The sequence below is a fragment of the Gallinula chloropus genome (genome assembly GCF_964237585.1).
Source record: "Gallinula chloropus genome assembly, chromosome: 19".
Lineage (NCBI taxonomy): Eukaryota > Metazoa > Chordata > Aves > Gruiformes > Rallidae > Gallinula > Gallinula chloropus.
The window spans coordinates 3,679,389-3,701,038 of NC_140104.1; the positions used below are offsets into that span (position 1 = coordinate 3,679,389).

The window sequence follows — 21,650 nt, forward strand, 5'->3', positions numbered from 1 at the left end:
ACAGATGGTGGGGCTGTCCCTGGCCTGCCAGGACAACAGAAACCCAGCATGAGGTTCTGACAGGGCTGGCTGTGTTCAGCGCTGTCACCATCTCCTTGCTGAACTCACCTCACCCCAGCCAGCTTAGCCTAAACCCAGCATAGTCAGCAAGGTGATGGAAAGGGCTGGGGGAACCCTCACACCAGCACATGCTGTGCTCCCCCTCACTACAAACAGAGCCTATTAAATCGTTATGCATCCCAAGTGATGTTTATTCAGGAATAATCCTGCAAACAATTCTAGTAACTACACTTCCCTCCTCCTGTTTAACCAGTTCCCACTCTGCTGGGTCGTGTGTTCCCCCGATGAGGGAAACAGCCCTGCACCCCTTGGTGAGGCGTAGCAGCCCCTTCCCCGCTGTCGGAAAACCAAGCCCTCGTGTCTCCCCTCAGACGCTGCCGCGACGGGGGGAGGGGCTCGGGTTAGCAGCCCCTTCCTTGCCTGCAGCTCCCCGGGACGCGGAGATTCGGGGGGTCGAAGGGAGCCCGGGGAGGAGCCGCGGGAGTGCACGACCCGCCCCGTCGGGGCCAGGCGGCGGCGGGTGCAAGGCAGCACCAGCAGAGGGCGCCCCGCGCCCGGTCCTGCGCCTCGGCGCCCGAGGGGGACGCGCCCCCCGCCCGCGCCCTGCAGTTGGGTTCATAAATCTTCCCCGGAACGGGAGAAGGGTAATTGGTGAGGAAAAGGGTTGTTTGCGTCCTCTCCGGCCGCGCCCCGCAACGCCCCGAACGGCTTCGAGCACCGAGGAAGACGGAGGGACCCACGGCCCCCGCCACGGGGCAGCCCCATCCCCGAGGGTACCGGCGTGGCCGGTCCCCCCTTTCTCTTCCCCGTCCCCGACGGTGCCGCTCTGTCCTTGTCATCCCTTCCCCGTCGGTGCCCGTGTGACCAGGGCACCCCAAACGCCGCCGGTACCGGTGTACCTGAGGGTTTCCTACGCCCGCCGGTACCGGCCCGCTACATTCCGTGCCCTGCCCTCCCGGGACGACACCCGCAGCCCCCCGAGGACAGTACGAGCAGACCCGCAGCCGCGGAGGATCCCGGCGCCGCATCCTCCCCGCCGCACCGGGCGATCCCCGTGCGAGCCTAACAACGCACGCACGAACTCCTCGGCGCCCCACCCTGCGCACCTGCGCAGGTGCGCCGACATCCCCTTCTCCCCCCGCGGCGGAACGGCTTGTGGGGCGGGCAAAAGCCCCGAAGGCAGAAATCCCCTCACAGGGGGAGGGTTCCCGTCGCCGGAAGCCCCCGTGTAGCGCTCCGCAGGGGCGGCCGGCCGCGCACCTCGGGGCGTTTTCATCTCTCCCCCTCAAACACGGAGCCCGGCAGCGCACACCGGGTACCGAAAAGCCGCCAGAGCCGCGAGGGATGCGCAGCCCTTTCCGCCGCCGCGGAGAACTGGACCCCGCGCAGCGCTGCGCACCGGCGGAGAAGCAGCAGCCCCGACGGGGCGGTACGACCCCCGGGAAGGAGAAGGGAATGAACCAAGCGGGAGCCGGCAGGACTTCTCCGAGTAGTTTTTTTTTATTGAAAGATGTGAGAATTCATCAAAACTGAACAGACAGATACCCGAGTAACCAGCACGTTGCAAATCATGTATCTTTTTATTTTAAAACAAATATAGAGCACAGTCCTGTGATATTTAAATTTATTATACTTTTTTTTTTTTTTTTTTTTTTTTTTGTTCTGGAGTGAAAAATAAAAACCTGAGGTTTATTCCTGCATTCTCTATACCCCGCACTGTAGCAATATTTTAGTTACGATTTGGATTCGTGGGGGTTTCTTTTCTTGCAAAGTCCGCTGGAGAATTGAACTCTTTAGTTTCAATTACTCCACAAATTTTTTTTACCGGTGGCACCTGATTGTCCTAGAGAACAGGCGGGATAAACAATATTTTTAAAACAGTTAAAGAAACCGATATCTTCTTCAATCACAAAGAGCTAAATAGTTTTCATTTACAATATATATGTTCATGTAAAATGGAAAAAAAAAAAAAAACAACAAAAAAACCCCCAAAACTTAAATGCGATGAGTTAAACTCTAAATATTATGTACACACCAATGTACAACTCTGAATAAATTAATACCAATTTGCATATTCTGGGATCCTTATAGCTTATTTACACAAATTACCATTTATTTCATAAATATCTGCCCGGGTACCCGCGGGGCTGCCCCCGCCGTACCAGCTCTGCGTGGCGGCGGCTGCCGAAGCGGTTCGTTTCCCATGTTTCGTTTCTTATTTCCCTTTTTTTTTTTTTTAATTTTTTGATAATTAATTTTTTTCTTCAACGCCCCCTCCCCCCTCTTCCCTCCCTTTGCACAGATGAGGGTTCAGCCCCGCTCACCTCCCCCGGGTCCGGGCTGGGGCCAGGATCAGGGCCACCCTGTCTGTTGGGTGCCTCTGTGCCGGCTCGTTGTCATTCGTGTGTCCCCTCCTACCCCCCATCCCGCGCTGCCCAGTGCCCGGAGTAGGGGAGCGGAGGGGCCGGGGACTCCGAAGTCACGCTGGAGCAGGGGGAGCCTATCCCAGCCCCACAGCCCGGGGGAAGGGGGGGAAGCGGGCAAGCCCTGCGCTCCCACCTCTCGCTCCTGGCATTCGGGCAGTGGGTCTGCTTATACGGAGGGGCTCCATCCCTCTGCTCCAGCTCCCTGCTCCCCATCTGCCCCCACCCCTCGGTCCACAATAAATATTTATACTGTGCTGTACAAAATACCAGTGCTTCTCTGCCCTGCCGGGAGGGCTCACTGCCCGCCCCGCCGATCACTTGGGGGACTCCCTGCCAGGGGACAGCTCCCGCTGGCTCTCAAGCCCGCTCACCAGTCTCTGGATGTTTTGCAGTTCGTTGAGGGACTCCTTCAGGGAACCCTTGGGGGAGGCAGCGGGGCGCTGGCTGCCCCCCTTGTGCAGGGGCACCTCAGGGAGGGGGCTGGATTCCCGGCTGCTGCCGGCCTTGGAGCCCTCCGAGCCGGGGTTGAGGCTGGCAGGCAGGCCGGTGGTCAGCAGGTTGGTGCTGGGTGGGATGGTGACAGGGAGCTGGTAAGGGCTGAAGCGCAGGCGGGGACGGCTGCTGCCCAGGAAGGGATTGCGGGAGAGAGGCCCAGCGGCCGCTGCGCTAGTGGCCGGCATGGCCGAGGCGGCTGCTGCAGCTGCTGCCATGTAGGTGTAGGGGTAGGGGAAGAGTCCGCCGAAGGTGGGCATCGGGATTCCCTGCAGAGAGAGAGAGAGAGAGGGGTGAGAGCCACGCTGATGATCCACTGCATCCCCATACTGCCTGAGCTGTGATCCCCCAGGAAAGCCAAGGCAAAGCTGGGACAGTCCAGTGTCATCCTAAAAACACAGCGTGGGGGTATCCTTGTGAAGCAGGCTGAGGGAAGGGGTACAGCTGGGGAGCCCCATCCGTGCCACACCAACCTGGGCTGGTGCCGCTGGGCACAAGCCCCTCTTGGGGTCCTGCCCTGTTCCTGCATCTTTCTGCACACTGCATGTCCTTGCCTGTGCAGCATCACAGACCTTTAACCACATTTAAACACATTGTTAAGTAGGATCGATAAATTAGGGGAGTTCAAAGACATCTTTGTGCATTTCATCATGGGGCTGGGGAAGGCAACACGAGTGCAGGCGTTGCAGGAGCAATTTCAAGGCTGGTGATGAGACAGGGTGGCTGCTGGATGGGGACAGCCAGGTTAGGCAGGGCCACAGCCCCTGACGCTGACCTTGCCTATGGGGAAACCATGCCAGCTGCAAAAATATCAAGATTCCTCCTGAAATCAGCCCTGAGGCCAACCTTCAAAATTCCCCCATATCCTGCCTATGCCTCACCAGGCAGCACATCAAGAGGCAAGGGGAGTATTACCCCCTTGTTCCCAATGGCATGAAAGGGCATGGGGGAAGCTGGGGACACCAACAGCTCCTGACCCTGTGAGTGCTGCACTGGGGCCACCCTGTGTCTGGAGGTGATGGTCTCTGGGCTTACTTTGTGCCCCTGCAGCTCTCTGCTCATTCAGGGAGCTTTGGGGAAGGACACAGAAAGGAAGGCCCAGGGCCCAGCAAGACAATGGGGACGGGGATGTGGAGTAGGTGCAGGAGCTTACCTGAGAAGCCAGCATATGCTGGGAGAGGTGGAAAGGGAAGGGGGTGGCTGTCCCCGCTGCGCCTGGGGCAGATGAGAGGGCTCCATTCTCCAGGCTGCCCCCACCAGTCACCGAGGCCAGCAAATGTCCCATGCCCATGGCAGAGAAGGCGCCAGGGGCCATGGCAAACTGTCCCGGGTGGATGAAGAGGGGCTGCCCAGCACCCAGGGGGCTGAAGAACTGCTGCCCGTGGAGACCAGACAGTGCCAGGCTTTGCAGGTGCCCAGCGCTCAGGTGGGGGGGGCTGTCCGTGTGCACCATCAGCGGGGCGAAGGCCTCCTTGCCTAGCCCCCCACCCTCCGTGTCCTTCTTGCTGGGGTCTGGCTCTTTCCTCCGTCCTTCCACCTTGTCCTTCTCCAGGCCCCGCGCGCTGTACAGGCCCTCGCCAGGACCCTCCCGAGGGGACGTGCCATCCTTGGCCTTCTCTGGGCTGCGTCTCTCCTTGCTCCTCTCATCTGGGCACCGGGGGCTGCTGTGGGGTGTCGTGTCCTCCCCGCCGGGGCTGGCTGCAGCCACTGGCCGCTCCTCAGGCACCTTCTCCACCTCTGCATCGCTGTCAGCCCCCGGCTTCTCTTCTGCAAAGGGATGGAAGGGCAGAGGGTCAGAGCAGAAGCACCCAGGGGAGGTGAGGAGCGAGCCACTCACGAGAGCCCTGGCGTCGGGGAGTCCTGATCGTTATTAATGGGAGAAACTAATTTCGGGGGCAGAAATGGGCCCTCGTGCCGCGGTCGCTCTGGGGAAAGGGGATTAACAACAGCAGCAGCCCTGTTGCTCTGCCAAACAGGAAAAACATGTTTGATGGAGGACCAAAAATCTATTACAGCATCGCTTTCTCGTTAGCTGCAATCTCAAAGCCGGCTGCAAGAGCCGGGGCGGAGAGAGGGGGGATGAAGAGAGTGCGGGCGGGTGGACAGCGCTGGAGGAAATGGTCCTGTATATATTTAATTACGTGGAGCTGATCACCAGCACGCCGTGGATTTATTCCAAATGTGCAGGTTGAGGCAGGTTAAAAAAGGCAGTTTTAAGGCAAGAGGTATGGTACAGTCTTACCTTAAAAAAAAAAAAGACTTTAATTTAAAAAAAACCCAACTCATCGAGCTCTCAGAGAAGGCAAGGGGGGTGAGAAGGGAGGGGATGGAGAGGGATGCAGAGCCCCTGCCCGCCCGGCTCCCGCTAAACGAAAAAAACATTTCGGTGCGGGTTAGGTGAAACTCTGCAGGCTGGGCGAATATTCGGGGAAGCCTTTGAAAGAGGAGAGGGGTGTAATAAACCAAACCCTCCCACCAGCTCCGGGGGGGGGGGGGGGGGGATTTTTCAATTTTGATGAAAGTTTACAGGGAATCGGGCTGGTGGGAAGTTTAAAGAGCAGATTGATAGTGCAGCAAGACAAAACCCAGCATCTAAAAACGGCAACATGGGAACTGCTAGTTTATTTTCATTTAGTAGCCTGAAGCCCCAGATTAAGAACATTTTTACCCTTTCAAATGTATTAATTCTTTCTTCTTTTCTTTTTTTTTTTTTTTTCCCAGGGAATTCTGCCCTAGCCATGAAAGGCAGAGTACGCACCAGTGAGGAGCCGGGCAAACGCATGTAGCACACGGCTGCCTGGCCATTTCTTCTTGTTTACACCAACGTATAAACAGGAAAACGTCGCAGACCACGAATGCCATTCGGGTTTGCTCTGTTCTTGTCCTTTCAACCCTCTGGGTTCCTTCGTGCCCATCCCCATCTCCTGGTTTGTCTCACCGCGCCGCAAAAACCGGCACCCACCAGCCACGAGCGGGCGAAAAACCCGACTTTTGGGGAAATTTGGGCACCGCACCTCCCTCTAGTTCTCCCCCCATCCCGAACGCCCGACGCCAGGGTGCGGGAAGCCGGGGAAAGAGCGGCGGAGGGACTGGGGCTGAGCTGGGGGAGTTCCACCCCTCCCCTTTTACCTCTGCCGCTGCCTTTGAGGCGCAGGGGGCTGGGGAGGGCACCCACGGGGGAGTGGAGGGCGTCGCGCACCGCCGAGGGCTCACAGGATGAGGCATCTGACTCGCCGCCGTCGCGGTCGGGCTTGCAGGGCTCCTCGTACATCCGCAGGGACGGCAACGAGAGCTGCTTCCTACATACAGTGCGAGAGGCAGCGTCGGGCACCGTCCGGCTTCTCCGCGGGCGCGGAGAGGCAACTGCGCGGGGGCGGAGTGGCAGGGGGACGGGGGGGGGATACCCCTTACCTCTTCTCCCGCCGGCCATTCCCCGTGTCCCGAAAACCCTTGGCGAAGGGGTTGTTATCGATTTTCAGCTGGGTGATCTGCAAGGGGGGGGAGATGGAGAAAGGAGGTGGTGTGTAGCCCTGCCCGACCCGACCCCCCCCTCCCTCCGCCCCGCCGCCGTCGGGGAGCCCGGGGTTGTGCCGCGCAGGCTGCGAAACGCGCCGCGGCCCCGCTTTAACACACCGCATGCTTTATTAAAAATGATGCTGAGGTTTGGGCTTAAATTATTAATAGAGTCTTAATGATAGGAAGTTATTTTTCACGGCCCCCCGGAGGGAAGATGGCGACTGAGCCGCCCGGCGCTGGTTGAAAGCTATTCTTATCCCTGCCCGCCACGGGCTTCGGGGGCCGGCGACATTAGGGCGCTCAATAATGCATGGCTCTGAAATACAGCCCCGGGAGAGCCGCTGGAAACAGGCACGGCTGCCCGGCCCCGCTGCAACCCCCGGCCCGGTCCCGCAGCATCCCCCCACCCGCTGCCGCCCGACGGGGCCCACCGACCGGCGGCTGCCCCGCGCAGCTTGCGGCGGGCGAGCAGACAAAGTGCTCTTTAATCGATTGTGACTCTTCGCCATAAACTTTACGAGGGAAACAAGCCCACCAGGACCCTCAGACAGAGCTGTCAATTAGCATCAGCAGCCAGGGGTGGAGGTGGGGGTCAGCTTTTGGGTTAAAACACACACACACACAACCCTTGGAGGGGGGGCGGCAGTGGCTCTCCGCTCCCCACCGGGTTCTCCCGGCTCCGCTGCTCACAGGGCGACACTTGCTAAATCATGAAAGCAACTAAAATTAGCTTATCTGGCTCTATTTTTTTGGCTCCTCCAGAGCCCAGGGCACCTTCTTCAGGAGGCCGCCCAGGCCATGGTGCAGCTCTCTGCAGCCTGGGCCTGCAGCAGAGAACCCCACGGCCAGGAAAGGTGTGACAAAGTCCAGGGGTAAATTAATAATACTAATAATAGAAATAGTAATAATAGCATCAGTATTAGCCATACTATAGTAATATGAAGGGTGCCTCCTGCTCTGAGATTTAACTTTTCTCCTGCTGCTGCCTTTTTGGCTATTATCTCCCCCAAAATGTCCTCACCCACATGCACACGCTCAAATTCATCCTAATAAGGGGTAAGGGATGGGGCAGAGGTGAGGGTAGGGGTTGGTGCTGGGGCAGGGGCTGCCCGGCTGTACCTTGTCGTTCTGGTAGGCGGTGACGGCGATGAAGTCGGTCTCAGGGAACACGTAGGTGCGGAAGGTGCTGTAGGGCAGCTTGAGGATGTCGTTGGCCCGGACTATGTGGAACCTGGGCTGGTACTTGTGCATGGAGTTCAGGATGGTCTGTGTGGGCGAGAGAGCACAGCCCGCGGCTGCCGTCAGCCTCACGGTCACGATACACGTACCTCTAGGTAGCTCCCCCCCCCCCCCCCCCCCCAAACCCCTTTCCTCCCGAAAACCACTAAAGTTATATATATAAAAAAAACCCCAACAGTAATCCCACAATTTCTCCGCGAGGATGAGGGTGGAATGTCGGCGGATACCAGAGAGGGACATCTCTTTTTTGTTCGTGCCATTGCACGATCCGCATCCCCCGCGCCCCCCAAACAAGGAGTTCAGGGGAAGGCAGGCACAGCAGCATCTTTGCGGGTGTTAAGCACGGCAATAAAGCAGCAAAAAGGGATCTCCCCGTTTTATTACAGCCCTGCAAAGGCGAGGGGAGCGTTCGACACGTTCCATATTTCCGTCCTTGGGAAAAAAAGAAAAGAAAAAAAAGGAAAACAAACCCCAACAAAACTCTACCTCACCGCCGCAAAAAAATAGTGTTCAAAAGCCTCTAGATTTGTGTCGGTGGCGGCAGAAACCCGTGCCAGCCCCAGCCAGCGCCTACGTCGTGAAAGGAGCGTTTCACCATGAGCCATGTTAAATTTATGTCTCGGAGCAACGCTGCAGAAGGAACAGACATTTTTTTTCCCCAACCAGGTGTCTGAAAGCCTTGCCAACACTCAAAGCCATTCTCTCCGCGTTATCTTGCGATTTTAACACTTACTGTTATTATTTTCATTTATTTTGGTTTAGGCTTTTTTTCCCTAAACTCGAATACACCGCAATTTGGCTGAGGATTTTCAGAAGCGGTGGAACCCCTCCAAGCTGCGCCCCGGGGATCGCTCCGACCCTCTGCCCCTCTCTCCCCGCACCAGCAACGTTTTCCTGCCCGATAGCGATTAAATAATTCCCCAACCTGCTGTGGTCGGGCTGAAATACAGTATTCATCGCTCGGAATTGGGAAAGGAACAGCTAAAACTTGAGTAATTATTGTCAAATAACGTCGGCCAAATGGCTAAATAATTATCACTTCATTTCGTTTTAGAAGGCAATAAAATAAAAAAATAATTCCCTCCCCCCTTTTTTTTAACCCCAGCAATAATCACCTGCTGATGAACTGCCGGATCGCTATTATATTGATATCATCTAGACGGGATTTATCATGAAAATGGTGCAAAAAGTCTCATTCAGGCGTGCAAATCTGCATTCCTTTAAAAAAAAATAATCATCCCTCTCTGAGCAGATGGGCACTGGCTAAACCCTCATCTCCCAGATTTAACACACAGTCCGGATTTTGGACAACGACAGATACCAGAAATCTTTAATTGAAGGAGGCGAACCGTTAAAAACGCTGAATGAAACCAGTTTTTCTCCCAGTGTGTATATATATATTAAAAAGCTTTTTTCCTCTTTTTTTTTTTTAAAGACTCCCTTTCTATCGATTTACCTTGCTGTCTATAAATAACTTTGCAATGTATTATTTAACAAAGACGCCGCTTCCTGCCTTAAAAAAGAAAAAAGGGAGAGAAAAGTTACCCGGGAGCAGCTGCGCTGCCCTCCCCACCTGAGCACCGCGGCCCCGGGAGCTCCGCGCCTCTGCCGCTCCCCGCTAATTACCGTATCACCAACGCTGGACGATGAACTTTCCCTTTATCACCCTAAATGCTTGTCCAGAGGCTAAAGATAGCCGCTGGCTTGTGCGCTGTGATTTCCCCCTTGCCCCCCCCCCCCGTGCATTCACGCCGGATCACACTCCCCTCGCGTTTCTGCGGATCTCTGCGAATTGCCAACTCGCTTCGGGTTCTTTCTCTCTCCCTCTTTTTTCCTCCCTTTGTTTGCGTTGATGGCTTTTTTGGCTATAAATATATATATTTATATATATATTTTTGGCGCGTGCTTTGTTTTACCTCCTTTAGGTGATGCAGATGTAATCAATAGGGAAATAAATAGTAGCTTTCAGGAGCAGCCTGTGCTGCCAACGGCTCCGGCCCAGCTCCCGGCCGCAGAAACCCGGCGCAGGTGCCGCTGCTTCCAGCACCGATTCCCCGCACAGCCCGGCCGGCAACCACGGCCCGGGCTGCACCTGCCCGGCCACCGCCCCGTCGGGGCTGCCCTCGCTGCACGGCCTCGGCCCCGTATGTCTACCCCCTCCCCAAAAATCCTGCTCCCCACAGACCCCCAAGGGCGGGGAAAAGGCGTCAGGAAGGCCGTGGAGGCCGTGAGGTAGAGCAGAGGGGACCTTGAGGCTGCTCGCAGCTCAGCCCTTCTTTTCCCCCCGGGGAAGCCACCCCTGGACAGTGGGGTGTTACCCCACGGTGCAGAGCAGGGCCCGCGGGGGCTGCGGGACAGACAGGCCACCGCAGGGCGCAGCAAGGCCCCGTCGCACTGTTCGGTTTCGGGCGTGCTGCTCCCAGGTGAAGAAGGGACTAAAACCCAGCGGCTCCCCTCGGGCTGAGCGCAGGCAAACCCCACTCCTTCTCCAGGGGTCTCTGCTCGGGGGGGGCTCCGTTCTGCTCCGTAGCCGCACTTGCACTTACAAAGCCGTGTTTGTCCGAGATGTTGTTGGTGAGCTTGAGCTTGTGAAAGGCAACAGGTTTGGCCATCCACTGCTCCCCCGTGGCCGGGCTGTCGGGGTGGATGTACATGCGCTTGGGCATCTCCGGGTCGGCCTTGCCAGCGACCATCCAGCGGGAGTTGTGGAACTTGTACCGGCAATCGTCGGCCGCCACTATATCCATCAGCAAAATGTACTTGGCCTTCTTGTCCAGGCCGCTCACCCGCACCTTGAACGGGGGGAACATCCTCCTGCGGAGAGACCCAAAGCGGTACAGGCCTGAGCCCGCCCGCCCGTGCCGACCCCCGACGGCCGCGGTCCGGCCGAGCCGCCCCGCACCGCCCGGCCCCGGCTGCCGCTTCGAAACCACCATCTTTTAGTTAAGCTTCGCTGAGGACTTCCAGATTTTTCACATCCCGGCACCTCTCTCCGGGCTCTGCTGCACCCGCCGTGGCAGAAAACAGGAGAAAAACTCAAAAAAAACACCCCACTCTAGGAAATAAAGGGTGAAAACGCATCCCGGGGTTCAGTGCCTTGCCTTGCCTTCCGACGAGCCGCTCGGCAGCCCCGCCGCTGCCCTCTCCCGGGGCCGGGGACACGGGCAGGGCCGGGGACGACCGCGGGGAAAGTTTGGAAGGAGGGAAGGAAGCAACGAGAAACGGCGTAAACAAATGCAGCGGGGGGATTACAGGCGCTCAATTAGCGCGCACAAATTTAATTTGGGATAGCGTTCGGAAAAGTAGTAATTGGGGATGTGTGAGGAAAGCCCGGAGGGGTGTGTGGGTACCTCCGAAAACTTCAGGGATCGAAACTCCCCGCGTTAATGCATCGGGGCGGATTTGGCGAGCACCGGGGGGAAGCGGGATGAAACGGAGGGGCGAGGGCGCTGCGCGGCCGCGCAGGTGCGGGGCGGGCTGCGCGGAACCGGCTCTTACCTCCCGGACTTGGTGATCACCATCTCAGTGCCCAGCTTGTGAAACTGGTCCCAAAGCTCTTTGGCTTCCAGCGTTACTTTGGGGTCGTCTTCGACCTCCTCCTCGGGTTCCAGGCTCTTCAGCGAGCGCAGATGTGCGGCTTGGTGATGGTGTCCCAGGGCCGAGACGTGCAGCCCGGCCTCGGCAGCCCCGGCCAGCCCGGGGTCCGGCATGGGCTTTGCCAGCGCCGCCGGAGGCAGAGCCAGAGCGGGGAAAAAGGAAGGCTGGGCGGCTGCGAGGAAAGCGGACATAGGGAAGTCGGCCGGCCGGGGTGCGTGGAAGGGGTGGTAAGCCATGGCAGTCCCTGGGAAGGCTGGATCTCTCATCGGTGCATCCACAAATCCAGGAGAAAAAGAGGGATTCCCTTTACAAAAATGTGTGTGCGCGGTTTTTTGTTGGTTTTTGGTTGTGGGTGGTTTTTTTTTTTTCTCTCTCCTGCCCAGCGAACTCGCTCGAGTCTCTGGAAGAGGAAGGAAAATCAACAAAACACACACACACACGCAAAAAAAAAAAAAAAAAAAAAAAAGCACACAAAAAAAGCCGAAAAACAGCGGAACTAGATCTGGAAAAAAAAAAAAAAAGAGAAGAAGAAGAAAAAAAGAGAGGCAGTTCCCGGCTCCTGGGACTCCCGGTCTGCGGAGGGGAGACAGTAGGTCCTTATTTTTTGATGTTGTTGTTGCAGCGAGGGAGAGCGAGCGAGGGAGAAAGCCCTCCCGGTAAAGTCCTTCCCAACACTAAAATAGAAACAAAAGCCGGCGCGGGGCTGCGCGGAGCGGCGCGGGGCGCGGCGGGGCAGGGACGACCGCGCTGGCCCTCACACCCCCGCGGGCCCTGGCTGCGCCCCGGCGGGGCCGGCCCGGCTGCGCGCTCCGCGGACGGCGCTGGGGCGAGGGCTGCTCATGGCTAAAGGAGCCGGAGTGGAAACGGTTAGATCTTGTCCTGATCTCTGTAAAACTGTGACTATCTCACATGTCCTTCCTGCTCTGATCCGCCCGCTAATGAGCCAAGCCCCCTTGATTGCTGATTTTACGCGTTTCAGACCAATTGTGGATCTGCATAGGCGTGGTTTTGACAGCTCCGGCCAAGCTCCGGGGCGCGGGGGAGGGGGGGGAGGAGAGGGGGGGTCGCGGAGGGAGGGAGGAAGAGAAGAAGGAAAAAAAAAAAAGGGGGGGGGGGGAAGAAGAAGGTGTCGGAAGCATCGGCAGTAAGAAAACATGTCAACAGAATAAAATATTAACCAATGACAGAGAAAAGTGCTCGAAATCCCACCCCCGGCTCCTTTCCGCATACCGGGTCAGCCCCGGCTGCGCCGCGGCCGGGGAGCGGCCGCCGCCGGTGCGGGGACGGCGCGGAGCCACCTCGGCGGAGCGGGGAGCGGCGCCCGGGTCCGCCCGGCCCGGAGCCTCGGGGGCGGGGGGACGGCGGCAAAGGGGCCCCGCTGGTCTCCGCGGGGGCGGCGGGCACGGGGAGGGAGAGAGAGGGGGGGAGGAGAAGCCGAGGGAGCTCGGCGGCTGCCGACTTACGACAGATCCTGGAGAGCGGATCGAGGTGGGGCGCGCCCCGCCCGCCGCTCCGCGCACAGCCGCGCAATGCCGCGCAGCGCCGACGGGGCGGCCGCCGGGAGCGCGGCCCGGCGGATTGCTACGGGCGGAGGCGAGGCCCCGAGTGGCGACCTCCAGCGCGGGTGAGTCGCTCCCTGCCGTCGCCCCCCGCCCTGCCGGCAGCCGCCCCGACGAGGGGGGCGGGTGTGTTGTGGGGTGTGGGGGGGTCCCGTCCGCAGCCCCGCGCCCACGGCGAAGGCGCAGACCCCGCCGTCGGGACGCGTGGGGTGCGCGGCCGGGGGCCGGTGCGGCTGTGCCCGACCGGAGGGGCTGTTTACCCGGGTGAGGGGGAGGCAGATAAGGTGGTGGGGGACACACCGGGGCTGTTTGCAGAGGGATTAGGGCCGGTCCCGCCGCGCCGGGGCCCGGGGGGGCGGCGGGCGCGGTGGGTGTCCCCGCGGAGAGGTCGGTTTGGAGATCTGCGCTGATTAACTGAGGGCCGCGGTGGCTGAAGAGGGCCCTGGCGCCAGGCGGCTGAGCCCTCACAATAAAGACCCGTCTCTTGTCACTTCATATTTACCCCCAAATCTTCAGAAAGCGCCCTGCCATCCTTCCAAGGCTCCTGCCCCCGCCGCCTGCTCTGCGGCCAGACGGGACGGGGGCGGGGGGGGGGGAGGACCGGCCCCCTCCTCTGCCCCCCGGCCTGTCCACGTCCCGTTTCCCCCGCCATCCCAGCCCTGCCGTTCCGCGGATGCGCAGCGAGGCGCGGCCGCACCAGCTCCGAGCCCTCGGGCCCGCGTGTCGCTGCTTCCCCCTCGCAGGGTGGGACGCGGGGACCCCGGGGTGCCCTCTCCCTACTCCGACCTCTCCTCTCCCCCCTCCCCCAGTTCATCCTGCCGGTAGCAATCCCCTCCCGCTGCCCCCCGGCGCCACGCAGAGCCCGATCCCGGTCTCTTCTCGGGGGCGTTCGCAACCTGCCCGTGTCCCGCGGCAGGTTCACCTCCGCCTGCACCGCCGCGCCCGACGGGGCGGACACAGCGCGTAGCCCCGCGGCTGCCCCAGCCGGTGCCGGTGCCGTGGCGTGGCGGCGGGGCCGGGAGTGGGGGTGGGGGGTCCCGCTGACCATTGAACAGTCAGCGGGGACTGAAATTTAGACCCGATTTGGACTTTGGTTCCTCGCCACAGGCAAAACTGCTGACGGCAGCTTTGGCAAATATGGGGCTTGCTTGTATTTTATTATTTTTTTTTAAAGTCCCCCTCACAAAGCAAAGCAGGAGCCTTTCATTGCCCTCGGGTGGCATCGCCCCACGCCGGGAGCGGCTCTCCAGCAGGCACCTCGCCCGTCGCTCCATGGAGGCCTGGAGGCAGCCGAGTCCCGGTGAGGAAAGGTCGCCTGTCCTCAGGTCCTGGGCCCGGGACCCCCGGCCGCAGCCCCCCGCACCGCTGTAACGTCGCAAACGCCCTCGCCTGAGGAATAAAACCGAACCAGAGCAGCCTGATCTCCCCGACTCTCTTTAGCGGCGCCGGCGGACGGGACTGCCGGGGGTGGGGAGTGCTAACGGGGACCCCTTGCCTGGGACGGGTCCGGAGCCAGCCCAGGATCCTGCGCCCATGGACGGTGCGGGCAGCTAATGAAACGGTGAAACGTGGCGTGGCCACGTCCTCCCCGTCCCTTACCGGGCGCTGGACAGGGAGAGAGGTGGTTTATCTCCCGCCCCGGGGCCAGCCTTGCCCCGGGGAACAGGGATGAGACGTGTCCCCGCACCATTCCCTTCCCAGGGAGGGTTTTCCCTCCCGCCCCAGGCCGCTGTAGCGCTCGAGGCCACGGCGCTCGGTTCCCGGCAGCCGTCATGGCCAACTTGCGGGCCCGGCGGTGCGGTGGCGAGCGGTCCCGGGGCTTGGACGGCAGCGGCCGGAGGGACCCGGGGATCCGTCCCGGGCCAAGCCGGTTGAACCGTCCCGTCCCGGCCGCCCCCGCGCCCCACTCGCTCCGCAGCGCGGCCCCTCTCGCTCTTCCCCTTTCATCTCTGCCCATCTCCACTCATCATCCCTTTTCTATTTTTAGCCGGTAGACTTAGGCCTTGGCGCCAGGCCGTTTAAGACCTGTCAAAGTCCTTCATATTTCCCTCATGTCACATGGACCTTTCGCTCCCTTCCCCGCGCCATGCGAGGGCCGTAATTTGGATCTGTGAGCTGGTGAGCAAATGCAATTTGCTCTTCTCCATCGCTGTGTTGTCTCCGTGACCCCAGCCAGCAGGACGGCTGGTGTCCTGTCCGGGGCACTTACACAAATTGCGGGTGATTGATGAAAAATAACAATTCTCACAAGCAGCCGGGCCTCCGCCTTCCCCTCCTCCCGGCTCCACCGGGCTGCGGCGGCCCCGCGCCCCGGGAAGCGCTCCCCCCCGACGGGGCTACGCGGGGCGCACCGGCCGCGGGTGCTCCGGCTCCAGGCGAAAGTGATTTTCTTGTGCTGAGGCCGAGCCGCCGGGTCCCCCCATTTCCGGCCCTGATGCCACGTAAAGGGACTCCCTGGGGGCGCCTGGGGAGGGAAGGAAAGGCCGAACCCAAACGGGTGTGGGGAAGGGTCGCGCAGTTCAGGGCGGGGGACGGTGCCGCTCCGCACCGCTACCCCGGGAGCTGCTGGACAGACAGACCTGGCAACGTCGGAGACCTCCTGCCGTACTGTTCCGGTGCGAACCCGCAGGTGCGGGCTGGGCAGCTCCGCGTCCCCGGCGGCGGCAGGAGCCCTTCGGCCCCGCAAGGAGAGGCCAGCCGGGTGCCGGGCCCTCCTCGGGACACAGCGGCCTCCAGCCCCGGGGTCCTCCCCCCGCGCACACGTCTCTATTTCTCTCCCTTCGGCTCGGCCACCCCGCCGCAGCTGGGCCGCGGGGCAGGTGGAGAGAGGGCGAGGTGTGGCCCCGGAGTTCCGACAACTTCCCCGGCCCCGCTTCTCCCGCTCCACCTGGAGAGGAAAATAAACCCACGTGGAACCCGCCTTCGTTTACAGTCACCCACCCGCGCCCGGGACAGCGCTCCTCCGCCTGCCTTCCCCGGGACGCCGCATCTTCCCTCACCGCCCTCGGCGAGGTGGGAATCCCCTTACCTCCGGGAGATCCCGGAAAAACGCCTCCCCCCCCGCCCTCCCTCCCCTCCCCCAGCTCCGGTGCTCCGGTACTTGTGGGGAAGGGGGTGGGATGGTCAAGAAGGGGGCCTCGTTGCGCGACAGAAGCTGCAGGGGATGTGTCGGGTACCAGGGCTCTACTGATGCATTTTTATCGACAGCGATCAAGTGAGATGCTCGACCCGACACCAGCCCCGGCGCCACCGTCCTCCCTCCTCTCACTGCGCGGTCGCGGAGCTGCGCGCCCCGTCCGCGCGCGGCCCGGCGAGGGGAAACCCAAGGAGCCCCCGCCAGGGCGGCAGCCCCCTGGCTGCCTCCCCCACCCCCCCGAGCTCCCCCTGCCCTCAGACTGTTTAGATTTCTCTCCAGCTTTAAAGAAAATATTTCCAGTAATCCAGATTTCTGGAAAATAACAACAGGCGGGGAGACGCAGACACAAACGCCGCTGAAGTTTATCCAGAGTTTGAACAATTTATAAACACATTTTCCAGCCTGTTTGTCAGGGCGGGCGGCGAGTGACCCTGGCCCGGCCGGGCGGCCCCTGCGAGCCCCGCGCTGGGAGGAAGGCGGGGGGGAGGGGGCGCATCCTCCGCGCCCCTCCCGCACCCCGCCCTCATTACCTCTGCGCCGCTTTGATACAGGAGCCCGCTCAGCCTCGCCGCTTGATTAATTTCTTTTTTATAATTATTTTAACTTATGGAGAGCCGTCCCTGCGCGGGAGCGGAATGTCCTTCCGTGGCCCCGTCCGGCCCCGCACCCCCGGGGGTGCCCGGTTCCCCACGTCGGGGCTCGGCGCCTAGCACGCACCGAGCCCGCTGCCTTAAAAGGAGACGGGAGCCCCGGCCGGGGCCGTGCCAGCGCGGGGGGGACCGCGGCCTGAAACCCGAGCTGGCACCGCGGGGGGCGGGCGGGGCCGGGGCCGGTGCTGGTTGAGGGGGGGGGGGGATCACACAAATCCTTCTGTTTAAAAAACTTCCATTTGAGAAAGTGTGTCACATCCCGGCGCGGGCGCGTAATCCCCGGGCTAATGGCATTACCGCCGCCTCATCGCCGTCATGGGATGGGGCCGGGGGCGAGAGCACCCCCGCATCCGCCGCCACGCGTGACCGCGGCCCGGCTCCCGCGGGGAAACTGCGTCCAGGGTCCCCGCTCCGTCCGGTCGCCCCACACCGAGACCCCGGAGGTCCGTGTAGGACCTTTCCCGAGCTCCTTGTTTGCCCTCTCGGGCTCGGAGGGCTGTTTAGCGGCGTTTACGGTAATCGAGGTCCCGTTTTCCGCCCCGGTTCCCCGAGCGAAGCCGGTCCCGGGAGGGGTGAGCGGGAGCGCTGGGGCTGCGCTTCGCGGCCGGTTCATCTCTTAAATAATAAAGATTTAGCAAACGGGGTTATTTGATAAAATAATGCTGATAGGGGCCCCTCCCGCTTCCTCTGCGGGATTAAAGGCGAGGATTTGGGACTGTTCCGCAGGCTGAACCACACCGGCCGGGACGGGGCCTCCCCGACACCCGGCAGCCCCCGGCTCCGCACCCGGGTCCCGGCAGAAAAGCGATGAAACCCGACAGAAACCGCAGCTCGGAGGGAAGGGGCGGCGTGTCCGGGAGCGGAGCGACGGGACCGGCCGGAGCGCTTTGGAGAAAGGGAAAAAAAATAAATCACGGGAGCTCCGCGCCCGGCACAACCTCCGCGGGAGCGGCCAGAGCCGCTGCCCTCCAAAAAATCCCCCTCCGGGCTGTGCCCAGGCAGGAAAACCTCAAAGACGACCCTAAGAGCAGAGATGCTCCAGAGTGGCTCCTGTCAGCCTCCCGCCCTTTTATTGTCAAACTGTGGGAGCAATTCCCTCTCCTGCCAGTTGCCCCTGGAAGGGGAAAGGTGGGGGGACACCCACCCCCATCCCTTCAGCAGGGCAGGGGGTTCTTGGCCTCCAGAAACCCCTTTCTCTCTATTTGGGACCAGGAGTTTGGCAGAAGTCAGAGCATCAAAGAAGGGGCGAGCGAAACACCCCTGGGTATGCAGAGCGGATCAGAGCTCACATCTCGCCCTGGCTGCTTCCGACGGGATCTGGGAACGTGTTTGAAATCACATCTAAAGCAGGATCTGACGCTGCTGTTCCCACATCATGTGAGCTGTGGTTTTGGTCTAGGTTTGGCTCTTAGGACTGCAGAAAAATCACCGTCCTGCATTTATAGGAGAGTGCACTCCATTGCTGTGAAAATAAAACCCAGGCAGAATAAATCACGGGCAGGAATATGCTTTCTTATTGCACCTGTCCATTTTGCAGGGTGTTTCATCTTGAACAAGTTCAATGTAATACCCAGCACTGCACCAAAGGGCCAGCTCTGATCGCTTTCATTCACATCTCCTCAAAAAACAACATGCTTCCAAGCTGCTCTCTTCCAGGGACATGGAAAAGTTGAGCAGGGGCTCTGGCCAAGGACAGAATCTTCACATCTTTCATTTTTTAAAAACAATTCTGCAAACAAACTGTCACGGGGCAGTGCTCCATCATGACCTCGGCTCCAGCACCGTGGTCCAGTGAGGTAGGTGCCTGGACACCTTTGCCTTACATTTCCTCACTTCCCAGCTTTTCCCTGGCTCCTCTGTAGGTGCTGGGCTCTGCACCATCCATCCCAGGGGACCTGGGTGGAGGTCTCAGTATGGGCATGCAGTGAGCACTCTGAAACCTGCCAGCCTGAAGCATCTCCTCTCCCAGCTCCACAGCACTGGCAGATTGCTCTCCAGGCACGTTTTCCATGGATACCTCGGTGGATGCAGCACCAAATAACAAGTAAATAACAGCCCCGACGCCAGGCTGCCGGCACAAAGCAAGCAGTCGCCCTGCGCGCAGGTCACTAATCTCTTGACACATGGTCTTTGAGACCTGGGCCACGGGGAGGGAGGCTGAAAGGGAAGAAAAGATAGTGGGGACAATGGCAGAGACGCCGGCCGGCTAATAACCCCTCTCCCAGCTTTGTCTAGGCGCACTCAGCACTATGCTGGGATCAATTCATCTCAGAGGAAAAACCCACACTCCTGCACCGCAAAGGGGCTGGTGTCTGCCCCCGGCTGCGGGCGCCCCAAGAGGATCCTGGCTCGCCGGGCTAAGTGCAAAGCTTGAGATGCTTCAGGTATTAATAGCCCCCATTTTGTAGCCAGCAGTAATTCCCTCCTGTGTTTTCCCCTCCACGCTGAAAACAAACCCTTCACTTGATCCGTTTGTCCTCTCCAGTTGCCATCTGTCTTCCATCCTTCAAATCTCACCTTAAAAACAGTGCCTCTTGAGCAAATCCTCCCCGCCATCCCCGCGCGCTGTCTTGCCCGGCGCAGGCCTGACACTACAAGCGCTCATTGAAGTGAAGGGGATTTGAGAGCGCGCAGGACACGGCGGGATTAAGGCCACAGATTGTGCTCCCTGGGCCACACCGTGCCTGCAAAGCAAACCCTGCGGCTGTGCCTGCCTGGTGCTGCCAGCTCCGAGCCCACGGCTCATCTGCTCCCTCCGCTCAGTGCTTCTCTGTTGTGCTGGCATGTGGGCATCACTGTCCCTTGCTCTGGTGGGATGGAGGGAAGCACCTGAGCTGATCTCCCTGGACATCTCCAGGTACCTTCCTCTGCAGATGGAAGGAGGAGAGGCCACCTCCAGAGCCCTGAAGAGGAGGCACAGGGTGTTTTGTGCGGGGGCTGCTGCTTGCACAGATGCGGCGGGTGTTGTCCCACCTCGCGGCGTGGCCACCCCGCACCACCCAGAGACAGCATCTGTGGGGCCGCCCTGGCCAAGCCCGTGAATCACACGCACATCAAAGCACCAGCAGCACAAGCACTAACAACCCCGCAGCCGGCTCGGAGCGGACAGTGCCTGCACAGATGTTCATCAGCAGCTTTTCTCAATTACAAAGAGCAGCAGAATCTACCAGAAAACCCAGGGAGAGGAAGGGGTCCTGGCCAGCGGAGGGGCTGCAGCAGAGCCCTTGCATCCCTTGCAGCTTCACAGGTCGGGTCAGACCAGCACATCACCACCTCCTTCCATTTTAGCACTGGTATTACATTACTCCACAACTCCCTGCAGCTCTTGCTGTGTGTGTGTGGGGTCACCTGTTCCCATCAAAATCTCAGTCTTCCTTAGGGAAAATCTCACCTCATGGGAGAGCTCAGACACGACCACATCTGAGCCAAACTTTTGGAGCCGGTGAGATTCCTGCTGGAAAATAAACCCACGTGATTTCAAAGCCAATTGCATGACCTGTGGCAGGGTGACACATGGTGCTTTTCAGCTGAGCCTGGCAAAGGCAGCCCTGATCCTGCCCTGGACTACCAGGAGTGTCATGGTCCAGCCAGCTGCCCGGGCAGGACAATGGCATCACTCCCACACGAGGACTGGACTTTCCCCTTTTGATGGACGGCAAAAGGGAGCAAACATGCTCACTGCAGGTGGCTGCAACACTGACACCCCTCGTGTGGGAGGGGAGGCTGTGGGATGTGCCTGGTTCTCCTTGCCCTCCCATGGAGAGAGTCAGGGGTGAGGGTGTGAGGTGGGGAGGCAAGCCGTGGGGCCAGCTCTTTGCCCCAGTCTGCAGGTGCTGCCTCTGGTTTTCTGCTTGAATGAAGCTGCTGGTCTGAATGTGGCTCATAACCTTCAGCCCACAGCAGGGCTTTGCCAAAGTCCTTTCCCTAGGTTCAACAACAAACACGCTTGCCCATCGTTTCCACCTGGGGCTGTGAGGTCTGGCACATCGCAGGGGCTGGGGAAATGCTGTGATGCTGGGCTGGGCAACTCTCCTCACTGTGCTCCCTCCAAAATACATGGGGGGGTGTGTGTGTCCCCATTTCCCCCAACCTGAAAGTGTTTTTCAGTGAAGTCATGATCACTTCTTCCCCCATCCTGCTTCCCATGACATGGAGTGGGAGTGGAGCCCCCACAAGCCGGCACTTCTCACCTCTGGAGAAGGACTGGAGGGAGAGGGTCCAGGGTGGGAGTGGGATTCATGCCCAGCTGGCACAGGGCTGCTATGCAGGCATGGCTGGCACCAGCCTTTTATTACCATCTTATAATAATATTGTAAATACTCACTGGGTAGTAATTACATCCTATAAAAGAAGCAGCAGTCTGTGGTTTGAGCCAGGACCGGTTCATGACACTTGTTTTAAAGAGACGTTTCATGTCTTGTTTATAGATTAGATTTTAACCTGACAACCTTTTAACATTGTATTAAATTAGAAATTAACTTCGTATGACTGCTCACCGTATAATTGACCTACTGATAGGCTGAGTGCTAGAGAATATTTAAGATACCTTTCAGACAGTGAAGTTCCCAAGAAAATTCAGAGCCTCCTCCTTGATCTAGACCAGGGCTTTGCTATTAATTAGTATTTATGGTCAGGTGGCAGGAGTGGAGGGAGGGCTGCCAGGGACGAGCATCTTTGCTGTGCTGTGCCCATCCCCAGGGATGTGATGGAGCCCGACAGAAGGAGGCAGAGGGGACAGGGAAGGTTGTGAGCCCCTGACCCTGCCTGCTGCAGTGTCCACCTGTCCAAGGTCACTGTCCCAGGGTCACCCCAGCAAGAGCTGCAGGGAGATGAACCTGCCAGGGAGGGAGCTGCTACCTTTAGGAGATCTGGATCCTGCAAGGCACTGAGCACACTGGGAATCACAGAGCATTTGTGTCTCTAGCAATAGCCAGGAGTCCCCAAGACTCACTTTGGGGGGCCTTTGCCACAGGCA

General features: G+C 59.6%; 1 protein-coding gene across 1 annotated transcript; it reads right to left on the reverse strand.

The window, feature by feature from the left end:
• Positions 1-1,530: 1,530 nt before the first annotated feature.
• Positions 1,531-11,718, reverse strand: TBX2 (T-box transcription factor 2). The gene is made up of 7 exons (XM_084272802.1): positions 11,232-11,718; positions 10,280-10,547; positions 7,614-7,760; positions 6,390-6,466; positions 6,108-6,277; positions 4,132-4,745; positions 1,531-3,247 (listed from the first exon to the last, which is right to left on the reverse strand). The coding sequence occupies exons 1-7, from the start codon at positions 11,594-11,596 to the stop codon at positions 2,801-2,803; spliced, it is 2,088 nt and encodes a 695-aa protein (XP_084128928.1). The 5' UTR covers positions 11,597-11,718; the 3' UTR covers positions 1,531-2,800.
• Positions 11,719-21,650: the final 9,932 nt, after the last annotated feature.

Excerpts from the sequence above, each read along its gene's own strand:
- TBX2 (XM_084272802.1), bottom strand. The coding sequence starts at position 11,596 with ATGAGAGATCCAGCCTTCCCAGGGACTGCCATGGCTTACCACCCCTTC. Across the intron at positions 7,761-10,279 it reads TCTCGGACAAACACGGCTTT|ACCATCCTGAACTCCATGCA; the intron begins GTAAGTGCAAGT and ends TCGCCCACACAG. Across the intron at positions 4,746-6,107 it reads CCTCAAAGGCAGCGGCAGAG|AAGAGAAGCCGGGGGCTGAC; the intron begins GTAAAAGGGGAG and ends ATCCCTTTGCAG.